Genomic DNA, 15,041 nt, shown 5'->3' with positions numbered 1-15,041 from the left:
ACTATAGTAAAACTTCTGTCAGTGTGAAATTATTCTTCTATGTAAAAATCAGTTAAGCACTGTACAGTATACCTAAAACCCACTTCTATATATTTCCTTGGGCAAGAGATTCTTTTTGTTTGTTTTTGTTTCCTAATTACTACATAATATAGCTTACCACAATAGAAAACATGCTTTTATGAAAATTATCAATGGAAATCAGATGAAGGACTTAATTGCCTGATTACATACCAGAAAAGTATCTGGAAAGTTGTCTGCATCTGAATATCTCTTGTGAGGCAAACAGGCCAAACATTGTAGATGCTAAGTTCTTGAGTCACACCTCCCCCTTTCCTCCTGGATACAGGTGGATTTCACCTCTGTGTAAAGGGCCAGTACAAGTGGAAGTGGTGATAGCCCATTCATAGAATATCACTGTTGGAAGGGACCTCAGGAGGTCATCTAGTCCAACCCCCTGCTCAAAGCAGGACCAATCCCCAGTTTTTGCCCCAGATCCCTAAGTGGCCCCCTCAAGGATTGAACTCACAAGCCTGGGTTTGGCAGGCCAATGCTCAAACCACTGAGCTATCCCTCCCACAAAACAACTGTCACACAGAATGGCCCCCTCAAGGATTGAACTCAAAACCCTGGGTTTAGCAGGCCAATGCTCAACCCACTAAGCTATCCCTCCCTCTGGTTGGGGACCCTAAGCAGGAATGTTCCCTACCCACTCCCCCCCCCAGCACACACACCACATACTTCTAAATTGAATAAGGGGCCCTCTTGAGCTGCTCGAGGCCCTGATCAATTGGTTAGTCCGCTTATGCCTAGCGCTGGCACTGAGTACCAGTGATACTCATTAAATGTGTCTCATTAAACCCTAGCCCATAGCACTCAAGTGGGACTTAGGTAGTACGTGGAGCTTTCATGAGGTGTGAATGGTGCAGCTTCCTTGTTCAGGCCCTGTATACCATGGTGAAATACACCCCGTGTGTGTAAATGTGTGCCTGTTAGGAACAGGAATCAAGACTACACATAATAATGCAATTATTCTAGTGTTTCCCAGTGACAGGGATTCCCTGCTCTAGCCCCACTTCCACTAATAGATTTTCACCATATGGTGCTATTAAGGCACTCATGAAGAATGCCCAGGATTTGACAAGTAATCTTTGTGTTTAGTCAATGCAGGTGGAAACAATGAGGAGCTACTCCAACCTCAGGCATTGATCTGACTTCTTAAATTGAATTGATATAAAATCTAGTGTCTTAACATCATGCAAAATCATTTATGGCATGCTATGCAATAACACCATATGTTATCAAAATGCTGTATTGCACAGGAGATCAACGCTGGCTATGTAGCAGTTCTTGTGAACTAAACAAATCTGGAAGGACTGAATTTTGTATGAGAACATTTTGCTCAGCCCTCCTGCAAAGCAATAGATTAAAACTGTATTCTACCATTTTCCTCTAAACTATAAATCAGGAAGTGGAATGAGTAACGGCAGCAATCCATCAACAGCAATCCAATCATGGAGTGTCAATTTTTTTCCTGAATCCTCTCCTTTCTCTTGTCCAATGTTTAAAGCTTCCAAACCATAAACAGACAATGATTAGATCTGTGCAGGTCACCCACCCAGATGATGAAGATGCATTAAAAAAATAGAACCTCTCCATATTGCTTAATGTTGCTCTGAAGCTGTAGCAGTGGGTTAAAGTTCAGAAACAGCAGTTTTTATATATATAAACAAACTCTTGACACTGGATTTAAAAAGACCATCTACCATAACCGACAGGATTCTGAACCTCTATTCATGGTTGAATTTACTGGGCAATTGAAAGCTTTACGGAACTCCTCGAAGTTGCTCATTGCGCCAATAACTCTAAAGAAAGAAACAAAACACAACATCTGAGTTATTTGAAATGAAACATCACAGATCCTGCAGAGTTCTGCTGAACTTTAAAGTTTCAGATTTTTTTCTATTTGTGGAAGTTACATTTTCTGTTCTCTTTATTCTCAGGCATTGGAAAAGTTTTGAATTTCAGGGAAAGTTTTCCTTTAAATTAACATCGGGCCAACATTGTTTTACCCAAAGTATTGAGAAGGACGTGCAAGAAACTCCAGTGAAGTCATTGGGATTTTGTAGAATAAAATGCTATTTTACAGAGTAAGGGTGTCCAAATCTAGATAATAGCATTCAGGAAAGGTGCCAACTTAACAGGCTAATGGAATGGAATTTGTCTTTTGTCACTCAACAACAAGTGCAGCACAGAAAACAGGAGTATAGACTCCCTTACACTATCCCGGCAATGTCCTGACAATGTCTACATGCCAACCTGAAGAGACCACCTCCAGTTGAGACAATAGTTCCCTCTCTCTATGCACATAGTTCTTGACTTCTCTTTCCTGCCCTCCCTTATTCCATGTCAGCTAGGATTATTTTACCATTGCTAAAATTACATTTTGTTTACTCCTAGTAGTTTTTAGTCTCTTAATACTTACTAATGTGAAGTTTGAAATGGTACTAAAATAAGTGAAAGTCTGGGCTAATGGCAGACGTGTATCTACTAAGCAATTAATCATGTAGCTCTTTCACCTTGGCTCTGCAGTGAAGTAGCACTTTTTCTCCGCTGCATACAATCAGCCTTTCAGTGTAGCTCAGCATGGTGGAAAAGAAATTCCCATCACACTGATTGGACTTTCTGCTGGTAGGGATACTTGCAGTGCAAAAAATGCCTAAAGGTCAGTTTTGTGGGGAGAACTACAATATACTATTAGGCTGCAAATAAAGTATCAGTAAACATTAAGCTTTCAGATACATATTCAGGGCCTTCATTTAGAAACTTTGAAGTCAGTGCAAGTTCTGCTTGCAGTATCAGCCACTTAATTGAGACACAGCTATTGCAAATTAATAGCCACTACTAATTACTGAAAATATAGTTACTGTTAACAAATATAACTAATGGCAAACAGTACATAGTGAGGAAAGACTATTCAAGGATGAAATCATCTATCCATAGGGTTTTATATTGCCATCCCTCACCATAGTATCTGAGATCTTCCATGTAAAATTGATAGCAATAACAAAGTCCCTGGAATCTCTGGGACTTCTCCCTTCTTGAGGTAAAACCACTACTTGAGGTGGGGGGTTGGTTTTGATTTGTCAGATGTTATTAATTTCACAGGAATATCACTGTTGAGTCCCAGTCTTATGGTAAAAAGATGCCTTTTGAAAGAGGAAAGTTTTTCAGCATTTGCTAAAGATGGCCAGATTCTGAATTCACCTAATCTTCTCTAGAAGTTTGTTCCATAACCTGATAACATCAGCTGAGAATGCTTTTGTCCAAAATCACTGTGGTCCTCAGGGACATGGAAACTTTCCATGGCCAACCTGAGATTCACAGAGACCAGAGGCAAACAAGCTCTTTTAGATTCTAAGCCTGGACTCTGGAACACCCACAGAGGAGATCAGAACAAGATCTAGTGTGACCATTTTCCAAGACTGGTGCAAAACCCACATTTTTGCAGAAGCCTATCCCCAATAACAGAAGCGGAGATAATAAAAATATTCAAGTGCAAATAAGTAAACGCTAGAATAATAAGAGCAGCACCCACTTTTGCATTGATTCCTTTACCTCTTTCAGTGTCCTATATTTCTGCAGTTAGATACTGTATTGTCTCTGTAGGTACCTTAGCAGAGCCATAACTATGCATTTTAGTGCCAGGGCAAACAATCATATTTGCACCTGTGGTGCAGGAACTAAGGGTGCTGCCATACTCCCTGGCTTGAAGTAGTAATAACAAACACCAAATACATGGTTTCCATAGTTTCCATCAGCAGTATCCCCACTATAAAAATTGTTCCAGCACCCCTGATTTGTGCCCCCTAAAGGTGATGCGGTGGGAGGTTGCACACGGGCTCATGTGTCTTCCCAGATTTCTGCCTCCCATTTAGCACAGAGGTTTTCACACTGTGGGATGCACCTCCCTAGGGCAATGTGCCCTACAGTTTGAAAACTGAGTCAGCAGATCAAAAGCTATTGGCCTGCTTGGGCCCCTAGCTCTCCATGCTGTGGTAGCAGGTGCTTTGGTCAGCTGCCTGGCAGCCCTCTCTGCCCTGCTCCCAGAGCCAGCTGCCTCTGGTGGCTGGGCTCGCAGTCACACAGCCTGAGCTCTGAGCTCAGCCATGCAAACCCAGTGCCCACTCCAAACACTGGGGGACAGCTGCTCCCACCAGCTCCAGAAACCAAACCTGTGAGAATGGAGCGACCCCTAGGGTTCCCATATTTCAAGATCCCAAATAAAGGACACTGCCTGGGGGGAGGAGGAGCTGGAGAATGTATTTGGGGGATACTGGAGGGGGTACCTGTGGCAAGGGTACCCACTGGAGGTGGGCTGCCAGTGCTGGGGAGAGATGGTCTGGCTTAATAGGGGAGCCCCAGCTGCTGCCAAGTGGATGTTGCGTTGGGTTCCCGCTTCCCACCCCCATTCCCCTATCCCCTTCTCTTCCCCCTCCCACCCATCCCACATCCCCCCCTGCCCCATTCCTCTCTCTTCCCCATCTCATTCCCCTTCCCCACTGTCCCCTGCCCTATCCCATCCCCCTTCCTTCCCCACTGCATCTTTCCCCAACCTCACCCCCTTTCCCCAATATGCCCCCTGTGGGCATTTACCATTGTACAGAAAACAAGATGGTGACCATATAGGGCACCCACCAAACATAGAAGGAGAAGACAACTGACACTAGGACCCAGGAGGCGGTGTCCAGCTGCGGAGGCATGAGCACTCAGCAGGAGAAGCAGTTCCATACCATCTCCTCCGCTTCCAACCTAGGCCTCTGTTTGGGGGAGCAATGCCCTTGGCGCCCGAAACTATGCCCATGGACTCCAGCCAATGCTGCAGGGCTCAATCCTGCGGGGGGGGCTGTCGCAGCTGAGCCTGATCTTGCGCTGTCCCATTTTTGCGCCCCCACCAGCTCTGCACCCTGGGCAGTTGCCCCTCTTGCCTCACCCTAGTTACGGCTGTGTACTTTAGACAGATATATTATTTACTGAAAGAAAAGGAGGACTTGCGGCACCTTAGAGACTAACAAATTTATTTGAGCATAAGCTTTCGTGAGCTACAGCTCACTTCACTGGATGCGTGCAGTGGAAAATACAGTGGGGAGATTTTATATATACAGAGAACAATGGGTGTTACCATACAGACTGTAACGAGAGTGATCAGGTAAGGTGAGCTATTACCAGCAGGAGAGAAAAAAAAACCTTTTTTAGTGATAATCAAAGTGGGCCATTTCCAGCAGTTGACAAGAATGTGTGAGGAACAGTATGGGGGGAAAATAAACATGGGGAAATAGTTTTACTTTGTGTAATGACACATCCACTCCCAGTCTTTATTCAGGCCTAAGTTAATGGTGCCAGTTTGCAAATTAATTCCAATTCAGTAGTCTCTCATTGGAATCTGTTTTTGAAGTTTTTTTTGTTGAAGAATTGCGACTTTTAGGTCTGTAATTGAGTAACCAGAGACATTGAAGTGTTCTCCAACTGGTTTTTGAATGTTATAATTCTTGACGTATGATTTGTGCCCATTTATTCTTTTACAAAGAGACTGTCCGGTTTGGTGAAACCTTAATTATCACTACAAAAGGGTTTTTTTTCCTCTCCTGCTGGTAATAGCTCCCCTTACCCGATCACTCTCATTACAATGTGTATGGTAACACCCATTGTTTCATGTTCTCTGTGTATATAAAATCTCCCCACTGTATTTTCCACTGCATGCATCTGATGAAGTGAGCTGTAGCTCACGAAAGCTTATGCTCAAATAAATTTGTTAGTCTCTAAGGTGCCACAAGTACTCCTTTTCTTTTTGAAGATACAGACTAACACAGCTGCTACTCTGAAACCTATCATATTATTTACTCTACCTGAATTGAGGAGGACTGTGAACTCCAGTATGGATTTGCTCTCTTGCAGACTCAGGTCTGAAGGAGTTGCATCTCACCTAACGAAGAAAAGATAAACATGTACATTATTTGGGGGACACAGTTTTCAAAATGTAGCCGATCCTTCTACATGTATTACTGTAATATACATGAGATGGGCAGGAACAATACCACACCCATTTTCCTTCACCTCCACTGGCTTCCTATTCCTCTCTGTATCTAATTTAAAGCAATTCTGATTTTCAAACACTCTCCAGGGATTCAAGTCTCTAACCACTGCTATTCCCCATCTACTCTCTTAACTTATCTAATGCTAGCTTCCTTGATTGTCCTTTCCCTTGAGAGTCATTGTAATTGAGGGTCGCCTCTTGTCTTGTGCTGCACCATCTGGAACTCTCTTTCCCCTCCCTTTTAACCACTGTGAATCTTCTTTGTTTTAAACCTCTAAAGCAGGGGTCTCAAACACACGGCCCGCAGAGTTCTTTGCTGTGGCCCGCCAAGTTCCCTGCGCCCCCCCCCGCACCAAGCTATTTCCTATGGTTGCCAAGCTCCCCTTACCTACCACCAACCCTTCCTCCCAGTGCGCTGCATTCCCGCTCCTCTACCTACCTCCACGCGCTTCCCACCACCAAACAGCTGTTTGGTGGCACTTAGTGCTTTCCAGGAAGAAGGGAGAAGAGCGGGGAGCCATGCACTCAGGGGAGGAGGCGGAGAAGAGGTGGGGCAGGGATTTGTGGAATGGGTTGGAATAGGGGCAGGGAGGGGGCAGAGTTGGGGTGGGGACTTTGGGGAAGGGGTTGGAATGGTGGTGGGGAAGGGGTGGGAAGAGGCAGGCCAGGGGCAGGGCCTCATGGAAGGGGTGGAGTGGGGCAGGGTTGGGGGGCGTGTGTGTGTGTGTGTGTGTGTGAGATATGGCCCTCGGGTCAATGTACTAGTCCTCATGTGGCCCTTGTGATCATTTGAGTTTGAGATCCCTGCTCTAAAGTGTATATTAAAGATGTGATATAATAATGTTTCTTGTCCCTATCAACTGTAGACATTACTTAACACATTACTTCATTATTTTCAATACTGATTCCTAATGTATTTTCCAAGTTTCCTTTAATGCACCTTAATTTTCAGCTCCTAAGGTTATAGCTGACCCAATTGAGTGACCACAAAGGGGGCTATGGACAATATAGGCAAATACTGAATTATCCTCTTGTCTATTATACCCAGTACACCCTAACTGACCTTGTGAGTTGGTCAAGCGCCTAATCCTTTGTATGAAATAAGATGAATTCAAGGATATTTAAGGTCCATACTGGTGTCTCTTTTCTAAAAGTGCGCTGAATATACAAAGGGCACCAGAAGGCAATCTTAATGTACAGCAGACAAAGTGAACCAAATTTTCCAAGATTTCTCTCTCCTCCATTGCTTGGTTTCACTGAACAACATGCTCAACACATCAGGCTTAAGACCCATTGCTCTCAAACCTCTGAAACCCTACAAAGGCCTATATAGATGAGAAACCGAAGGGGAAGTGATTGAAAAATTGGCAGGGACAGGATGAAGGCTATTGAGAGGAAGAGGTTTACAAGAGAGAGGGATATGGCTGTCATGACAACTATGTTCAAGAGCTGGAATCATTTCAGTGGGAGAGGTAGAGGAGCCAGTAAGTTGCAAAGAAAAAGGAGGTACAAAAGTTTGGGGATGAGACGAAAGATGAGTGAGGTCCTTGAGAGGACACAGAGGGAGAAGGAGAAGAAAAATTAGTAAGTTCAGAAAAAGGAGTCTTTATTCAACCCATTAAAATCTCTTCTTTTGGAGAAAAGGTTGGGGAGCAGGGGCTGTTTTTAAACCAAGCAGACTGTAGAGCAACCTAGTGGATACATCAACTTGAAAATGAGTTTTCTAGTACTCACATGAGCATAACTGAGAAAAAAGAGCTGATTGTGGGTGAATTCAATGCCTGGTAACAAAGCCTCCTCTGCTCCTTGTCTCTTTTCTTCAATCCATTTCCTATAGGCCTGATTGGAGAGGTACAGTGGGTACTGTTCAGTAGATGCAGAGCTCAACAGCAGTTTTTACAATACTGTGTTTCAATTTTTTTCCCCTCAAGCCCAAAGAAATAAAACCGCTGCCCTACTGTGACGTTGGCAGGCCAGGTGCCAGCTCCTGCCAAAGACCCCATGTCTCAACTGGACACTTACAGATACATAGCTGGAATTTGTCTGGATCACTTGTGGATTAATATTGATAAAATAGGCATTTGAATTATAAGAGTGTTTAGTCTCTCACGAATGCTTATGAATTGCTGAATGAATTAATCTTACTTGTTATATCTGTGTTCCATATTGTAATGTAACGTAGTGGTTGTATTGTGAGCCTCTAGGATTGTATGAATCGCCATACAGGAGGGGACATTAGTTTGAAGACCTGCTCTTCTGCAGAAATGGTGCCCGTCCAGAAAGAGGAGGCCCACTGATACCAGATTGGGTGGATTTTACAACTGAAAACTCCCCACATCTGGATTGCCAACATAAGGACTAAAGATTCTTATTCTTATTCTGCTCTCCTCCCTGAGATGAATCATGCAAATGGACTCCTCCCATCAGCTGATTTTTTCAGTTCAGAGCACATGGCAGGAGGGGAATTTGAAAAAAAAAAGGACTATGTTGCTTGGACTTGTGGTTAGTGGGTGGAAGGTATTTCTACGCATAAGCAAAAGATGCTTAACCTGGGTTACCCCAAAGGTCAAATAGAACTTGCTGATTATAGCAGCCTCTATTACCTTTTGAAATCTAAGACTGTAATAATTCATGTGTCTATGTTGCTTGCTTTAACCATGTAAATAATTCCCTATTTTCCCTTTCCCTATTTAATTAATCTTCAGATAGTTTACAATAGGATTGGCTACAAGCATTATCTTGGTGTGAAACCCAAAGCGCAATTGACCTGGGGTAAGTGACTGGCTCTTTGGGATTAGGATTAACCTGAATAGTGCTGTGATTCTTGGTGTAAGAGGCCATCTGTCACAGCGATACGCTTACCTGGCTGGTGAGACAGCCCGGAGTATCCAAAGGGATGGTCTGTGACTCCATGTTAAGGCTGTTAAAGTGCCTGAGAAGCTTGCACTTGGTTGGTGAGATCCAAGTTTATAACTCACAAGCAATTAGGGGATTGTGCCCTGGCTTTTAACAGTCTGCTCCCTGAGATTGGTGCGCATGCTATTGCATCACCACTGGGAATCTTACACCTACCCTGAAAGCCTCTCGCAAACCTCCATTGTCTGCAATGTTCTCTGCCAAAGTCCTCTTCCCTTTTACCTGGCAGAAAGGAAGAACATAATTTATTTGATCTGTTTCTAAACTGCATTTCAAGGCCAACCTACATATACAGACAGGAAAAACATCAAACAGAGGTTATAGGCCAGATCCTCGGCTACTGTAAATGAACAGCTCTGATGAAGGAAATTGCTTTCCAATGTGAAAAATCAAACCTATACCCATATCATCTCTGTATTCTCCTGTGGCCAGTTACTCTAGCTCTAGGGTTAGATTCCAAAGGCAAAGTGGCATGAAGCAGAAACAATGCATCTGAGAATCTGGTCTGTGAAATTTGAATGAGCATCAATATTTTTTCCATCCATGTCTTAACTGCTCTAGTTAGATCTGGGAATTTACAAAGTTTTCTACTTATTTGACAAACTACATTTATTTCTCCACATAACTCTTTATCTACTACTGGAGTGACAGTAATTATCAAAGTATAACATAAAACAGTAGAATTAAAAGTAGATGTCACTGAGAGAATTGAAATGGGTAGTGTACAAAATGCTTTTTACAAATCTAGAAAGAAGGTTCAAGTTCTTTTTTCTAATATTGCTTCCAGCAACCATATAAAAAAATCAAGTTACAAAAATTGGTGTCATCTAAATGCTGATAATCCTAATATCCTGATACTACAATATTTAATATAATCTGATAGAACCTCTCATTTTCTGTGGAGTAGAGCATTATCTATTATCACCAGACCTATAAGGGTTCTTGAGTTATAAGATTGTATTGGTAATTCATTAGTTTTTTTCCTCCAACTTTTTATATAAAAAAGAACCACAGGATCAAGTTTAGAATCAAATTAATTAAAATGTGATTCCAATGCAACAGCTGATAAAATGGTATGAAGCAACAGTTTGATATTTAGGACTAGACATATTATCAGTGGCACAATGGTCTAGTCAAAGGCCTTTGGAGTGAATGGGAATCTTTCCATTGACTTCAATGGACTCTGGATCAGATCACTAAAACTGCTGTGGCTAAAAGGGATCATGATAGTGATAGGAGAACAAGAGAATTTCTTAACTCCAGAGCTCTTTGGTATTGGCAAAGTCTGAAACTATATCTATTTTCATATCTACTTCTTTCATTAAGCACCTTTTTGGAGACCTTTTCATTTCAAATTGAAAGAGGAATTGGGGAGGGAAAGATACCTGATAAAAGTAAATTGATTCCATATTGATAAACTGCATAACATATCCGTGCTAATGATATAAAATATATAGGAAAGAAAGAGATCTTTGGATGTCCATCCCGTCAAACAGAAGCTCCAATAAAAGAGAAGAAAACATCAGATTTCCCTACCCTCCTCCCACAAAAAAGTGTTCAAAATTGTGGTGAATAGAAGACTGTGTTGGAATTGCAAACTATCACCTTATGAGTTGGGGTGGGGGGGGGGAAAGAGTTTCCTGGTCCTGCTTGCATGCTTGGGGACTCTGTAGGGAAGTGTGTAATCTGGGAGCAGCAGTTAGTCAGGAAAAAGCCAGTCTAGAACAAAGTTAGGAGAGTTGTGCCTATGCCTTAGGGAGCAGCCTGCTTTGTCTCTCTCTGTGTGGGATTGTGTGTATCATTCTGAATTCTAAGAAATAAAGTAGTTTTACATTCCAATGTTCCAAAAGGGGTATTTTATATTTTTATCTGTGTGCGCGCACACCCTGAAACATAACAAAAATGACCCTATCATAAAGTGCAATATGATGCTTCACAGAAAAGGAAGAACTCTATATCTTCACCTCAGTGAAGTTCTGTAGATGACATGACTGTGCACTAGCAGCAGTTCCTACAACTTCACAGATGAGGGAGGGTTCAAATCCTCCTAACCACAGTCAGGACCTCCAGAAAGCAAGAGACTAATGGATGGGCCAATAGCAACAGCATGGAATGAGTGGGTGAGTTCCAGCAGCTCCTCCACAACATTTTCAGTGTCTTAAGTGATACCTCTCTTGTGGTGATGATGGTTGTAGCAGAGATGCTTAACAAACAGTTGGCGGTATTTTATTTGTAAATTGGCTGATATCCAGCACTGCAAACTTGAGTCATTGGATTGCTGATTGGTCAGTGGCATATCATCATTATCACTTAGCTGATGAACAACTAACAATACCTTTAACAACTTATTGTGAGGAGCTTCAAGAGCAGGTGAGTTAATTCTGCTTTTGAAATGTCAAGACAGGAGGTAGAAATTGGGTTTTAAGGATATGGATTTAACCGTAAAAATGAGGTTAAAATCCTGGCCCCATAGAAGTCAATGGGAGTTCTGCAAATGATATCAGTGGGGCCAGAATTCAACACCCAGGGTTCCTATATGCTCCATTCAAAAAACATACCATTTAAACCTGCACATTTTCAGGAGGAGCCCATGATTCCGATAGCTAATACACAAATTTCATTTCTATTTCTATTTCCTTTTTCAACTCTGCAATTGCTGTGAATGATTGTTTAATATTTGATTCATTTGATCAGCAACATGTCCACAAATAGCAAGAGTTGAATGGGAAATAAGCTGTAGCTTGTGTCTCCACACTATAACGTTAATTTATTTTCTGATGTATTGGGTGGGATTGCTAAACACACTATTAGTTCCTTCTTTCAAAAAAAATGGTAGCTGCCACTACACATCTCCAATCACTGTTCTATGCTGACACTGCCATTAGAGGGCATTTAACACATACATCCCCATTGGACTACTCCTGCTGCTTGGCTTCACCCACTCACACTGCCTCCACTGTTGACCTCACTATGAGAAGCAGTTTAACCCTCTCAACAAAGAGTCTGTTGTTGTAATTTGTTTCGACTAATAATTTGACAAATAAGTTTAATTAAATAAATGTGCTCACTTCATGTATAGTATATGAACAGAAAAACAGCTACATTCATCTCAAAGCATTTGTTATGAATAGTCCATTCACTTGTAGCATTCCAACATGTTGGTAATCATGAAAAAATAAATAAACTATCAGGGAGTTCAGCCACTGGCATGTTACATACATTTAAGCCAGCTCTCTTCCAGTAATAGTTATTGTACTGATTAATCATGCATTTTGTCTTCTCTTTGAATTTTTCTTCAGAGTCAGTGGACCACCAGGGATCTAAATTTCCATTCTTGTCATACTTACGACCTAAAAACCAAAAGACATTTTTGAGAAAAAATATACTTTTTGCAGTATTTGTAGCATAGCATGGACATAAATACAAGAAGTTAGAGTGGTAAAACAGATGCATTGCTTCACATCAGTTTGTCCACACTTGCTTATTCTGCTTAATTCACTTAGATTTTCTGATTCTTGTCCCTCAGCTAAAGGTAGTACTACAGAAACCCAACTCCTGTGGTTGCACCGTCCAGCGAATGCCACTCAGTCAGTGAATCTCAAAAAGATGCAACATTAGGCATATCATTCACTTAATAGGGAAAAGGAAGATTCAATCCAAGAGGGTATTGGGTTATAGTCTTTGTAGTTTGCCTAACAGTGTGGCTGTGTACTTTGTTTTGCATGTAATTATTCTGAGAGAGTCCCAGATTACATTCTCTGCTTTGGCTTCTTCCTCTAAGATGGCATTATTATATAGTGCTAACACCTGTACATCATTCCGCAGCAGCCATTCTAGCCAATGGGCTTGCACATATGTGACTGAGACTATAGTCTAGAGATTCTTTTTCGGATGTTGATGCACAAGCTGGAAACAACACAGCTTGATTCTCAGATCCCAGGATGAATTTATATAGCTGGAAATTGGAGAATAAGGGATTTCACAAGAGTAAATAAGAGCAGAATTTAACACTGCAGTTAGACCATAGTAGACAATTCATGTAATGACCTGTGAGCCAGAATGGAATCCAGCACGCACTCCCAAAACTATCTTGACTATGCAGTGTGAATAAGAGTAAAAGCAGAAAAACTTAAGTTTGTAACTAAAGTTATCAAATATGACTCTGAATATATACAAGGATATGACTTGTTGAGGAAGATTATGTTATTTTACATAGCCATTTTTCAGAGAAAAATTACTTTCACACACATAAAAATCATAATTGTTCTGAATTATTCTTCGTGCAGATTATTGAACTCAGAAGGATCAAAACAATTGACGTTAAGATTTTAGAGCCAAAAAGGGTGACATGATTAGTCATCAGTTTTTGACTAATGGCTTTATTTATTTATTTTATGGCCACATCTATATTTTTATTTTATATTTTTGTTTAAAATGGACTTAGCCACTGGGTGAAATCCTGCCCCCACTGACATCAATGGCAAAGCTCCCATTTTTATCAGTGGGGCCTCTACTTCATCCAGTGTCTCAGTTCCCATTTTTATAACAACTTTTATCCCATGAGTGATGTCAATGACATAACTCGGAATTATACAATATTACAGAAATGGGAACTTTCCAGTAAAATCTAATTGTGGTTATTTTTCATCCTCAGCCCATATAATTGTGATTCTGAAAACAGACACATTATTGCTATATTATAAAATTGATAATACACTTCTACGCTTCCTGCTTCCCAGTTTGCTTGTCTAAAGCCTCATGACATATACTATGTCTACACTGCAATTAGACACCTGTGGCTGGCCCGTGCCAGCTGACTTGGGCTCTGGCTAAGGGGCTGCTTAACTGTGGAGTAGATGTTCAGGTTTAGGTTGCAGCCTGAGCTCTAGGACCCTCCCACCTTGAAATGTCCCAGAGCTCAGGCTCCAGCCTGTGCCCAAATGTCTACACAGCAATTAAACAGCTCCTTAGCCTGTGAGCCACAGTCAGCTGGCACTGACCAGCCACTGTGTTTTAATTGCAGTGTAGACATGCCCAGAGAGAAATCAGTCAAACCACAGACCAGTCAGATCAATACCTTACAATACACTGCCATAAACTGTGTGTTATACCTTGCCATAATTTTCTACGGACTTCTACTTCTCATAATCAATATGACAATGAGAAGACAAAGACACAAGTCTATTAATTGTTATATCTATTGCAGCAGTGGAAGGAACTAGAGCTGCTCAGAAATTTTCTGATAGAACCATTTTCCATCAGAAAATGCCAATTTCACAAAAGCAAAACATTTTGCAGAAGCATGTCAATTTAAAGGAAAATGTGTTCCAAAAGAAAAAATGGAAAGATGTTGATAAACATTCTGAATGGAACATTTTGATTTTCCATTTTGAAATTATTTTTGCTTTTTAAAATTTTGTATTATGTAAATTAATTTTGTAGAGCAAAAATCAGAATGAAAAGGTTTTGATTTTATCAAAATAAAATGTTTCTGTTAGCCCAAAACATCTTTTTTTCAGAATTTCATTTTATTGGATAGTTTCTATTATTTTTCTTTTTGTTCTGTTTCAGACCAGGGGGAAAATACTCACTCACAAAAAATCCCTCTTGGCCCAACTTTAGAAGGAATCCATGCAAAACTAAACCATTCTTTTTACAATCTTATGGTCCTCTTCACACATCTTATCATTGTTGAAAATAGGTACACATAAAGCTGCTTCAACGCATCTTTTTTTCTATTCAACAAACCCAGAAAGAAAAACGACATAAATGTGGACAATTACTCACCATTATTATCAAATCCATGAGTAAACTCATGCCCAACAATTACTCCAATGGCACCATAACTTAAAGACCTATAACACAAAAGAGCAGTTTCGCCTTACAATATATGCACGCATATGAACATCAAAGCAGATGAGCTAGAGGATAGAACAGGTTTCCATTTCAGAAAAGATTTTTTGTATCTAAAAACTACATCCACAAAGTTCCTCTCAAAGCTTCTGATAGTGAAAGGTGGAACATGAAAAACCTT

General features: G+C 41.0%; 1 protein-coding gene across 5 annotated transcripts in view; it reads right to left on the bottom strand.

The window, feature by feature from the left end:
* Positions 1–550: 550 nt before the first annotated feature.
* PHEX (phosphate regulating endopeptidase homolog X-linked) overlaps positions 551–15,041 on the bottom strand; it is a 140,559-nt gene continuing 126,068 nt past the window's right edge. For 3 of the 5 annotated variants that reach the window (XM_038397218.2, XM_038397230.2, XM_038397247.2), the window contains 6 exons: positions 14,795–14,862; positions 12,227–12,357; positions 9,164–9,229; positions 7,826–7,930; positions 5,904–5,980; positions 551–1,862 (listed from right to left, as the gene is read on the bottom strand). In XM_038397218.2, the coding sequence (XP_038253146.1) occupies positions 1,760–1,862; positions 5,904–5,980; positions 7,826–7,930; positions 9,164–9,229; positions 12,227–12,357; positions 14,795–14,862 (550 nt within the window). In that variant the 3' untranslated portion in view covers positions 551–1,759. The remainder of the gene's footprint in view (positions 1,863–5,903; positions 5,981–7,825; positions 7,931–9,163; positions 9,230–12,226; positions 12,358–14,794; positions 14,863–15,041) is intronic. The other 2 variants (XM_038397225.2, XM_038397240.2) reach the window with 2 other exon arrangements.

Source organism: Dermochelys coriacea, chromosome 1 (assembly GCF_009764565.3).
Source record: "Dermochelys coriacea isolate rDerCor1 chromosome 1, rDerCor1.pri.v4, whole genome shotgun sequence".
Lineage (NCBI taxonomy): Eukaryota > Metazoa > Chordata > Testudines > Dermochelyidae > Dermochelys > Dermochelys coriacea.
This window is presented reverse-complemented; position numbering and strand designations above follow the sequence as displayed.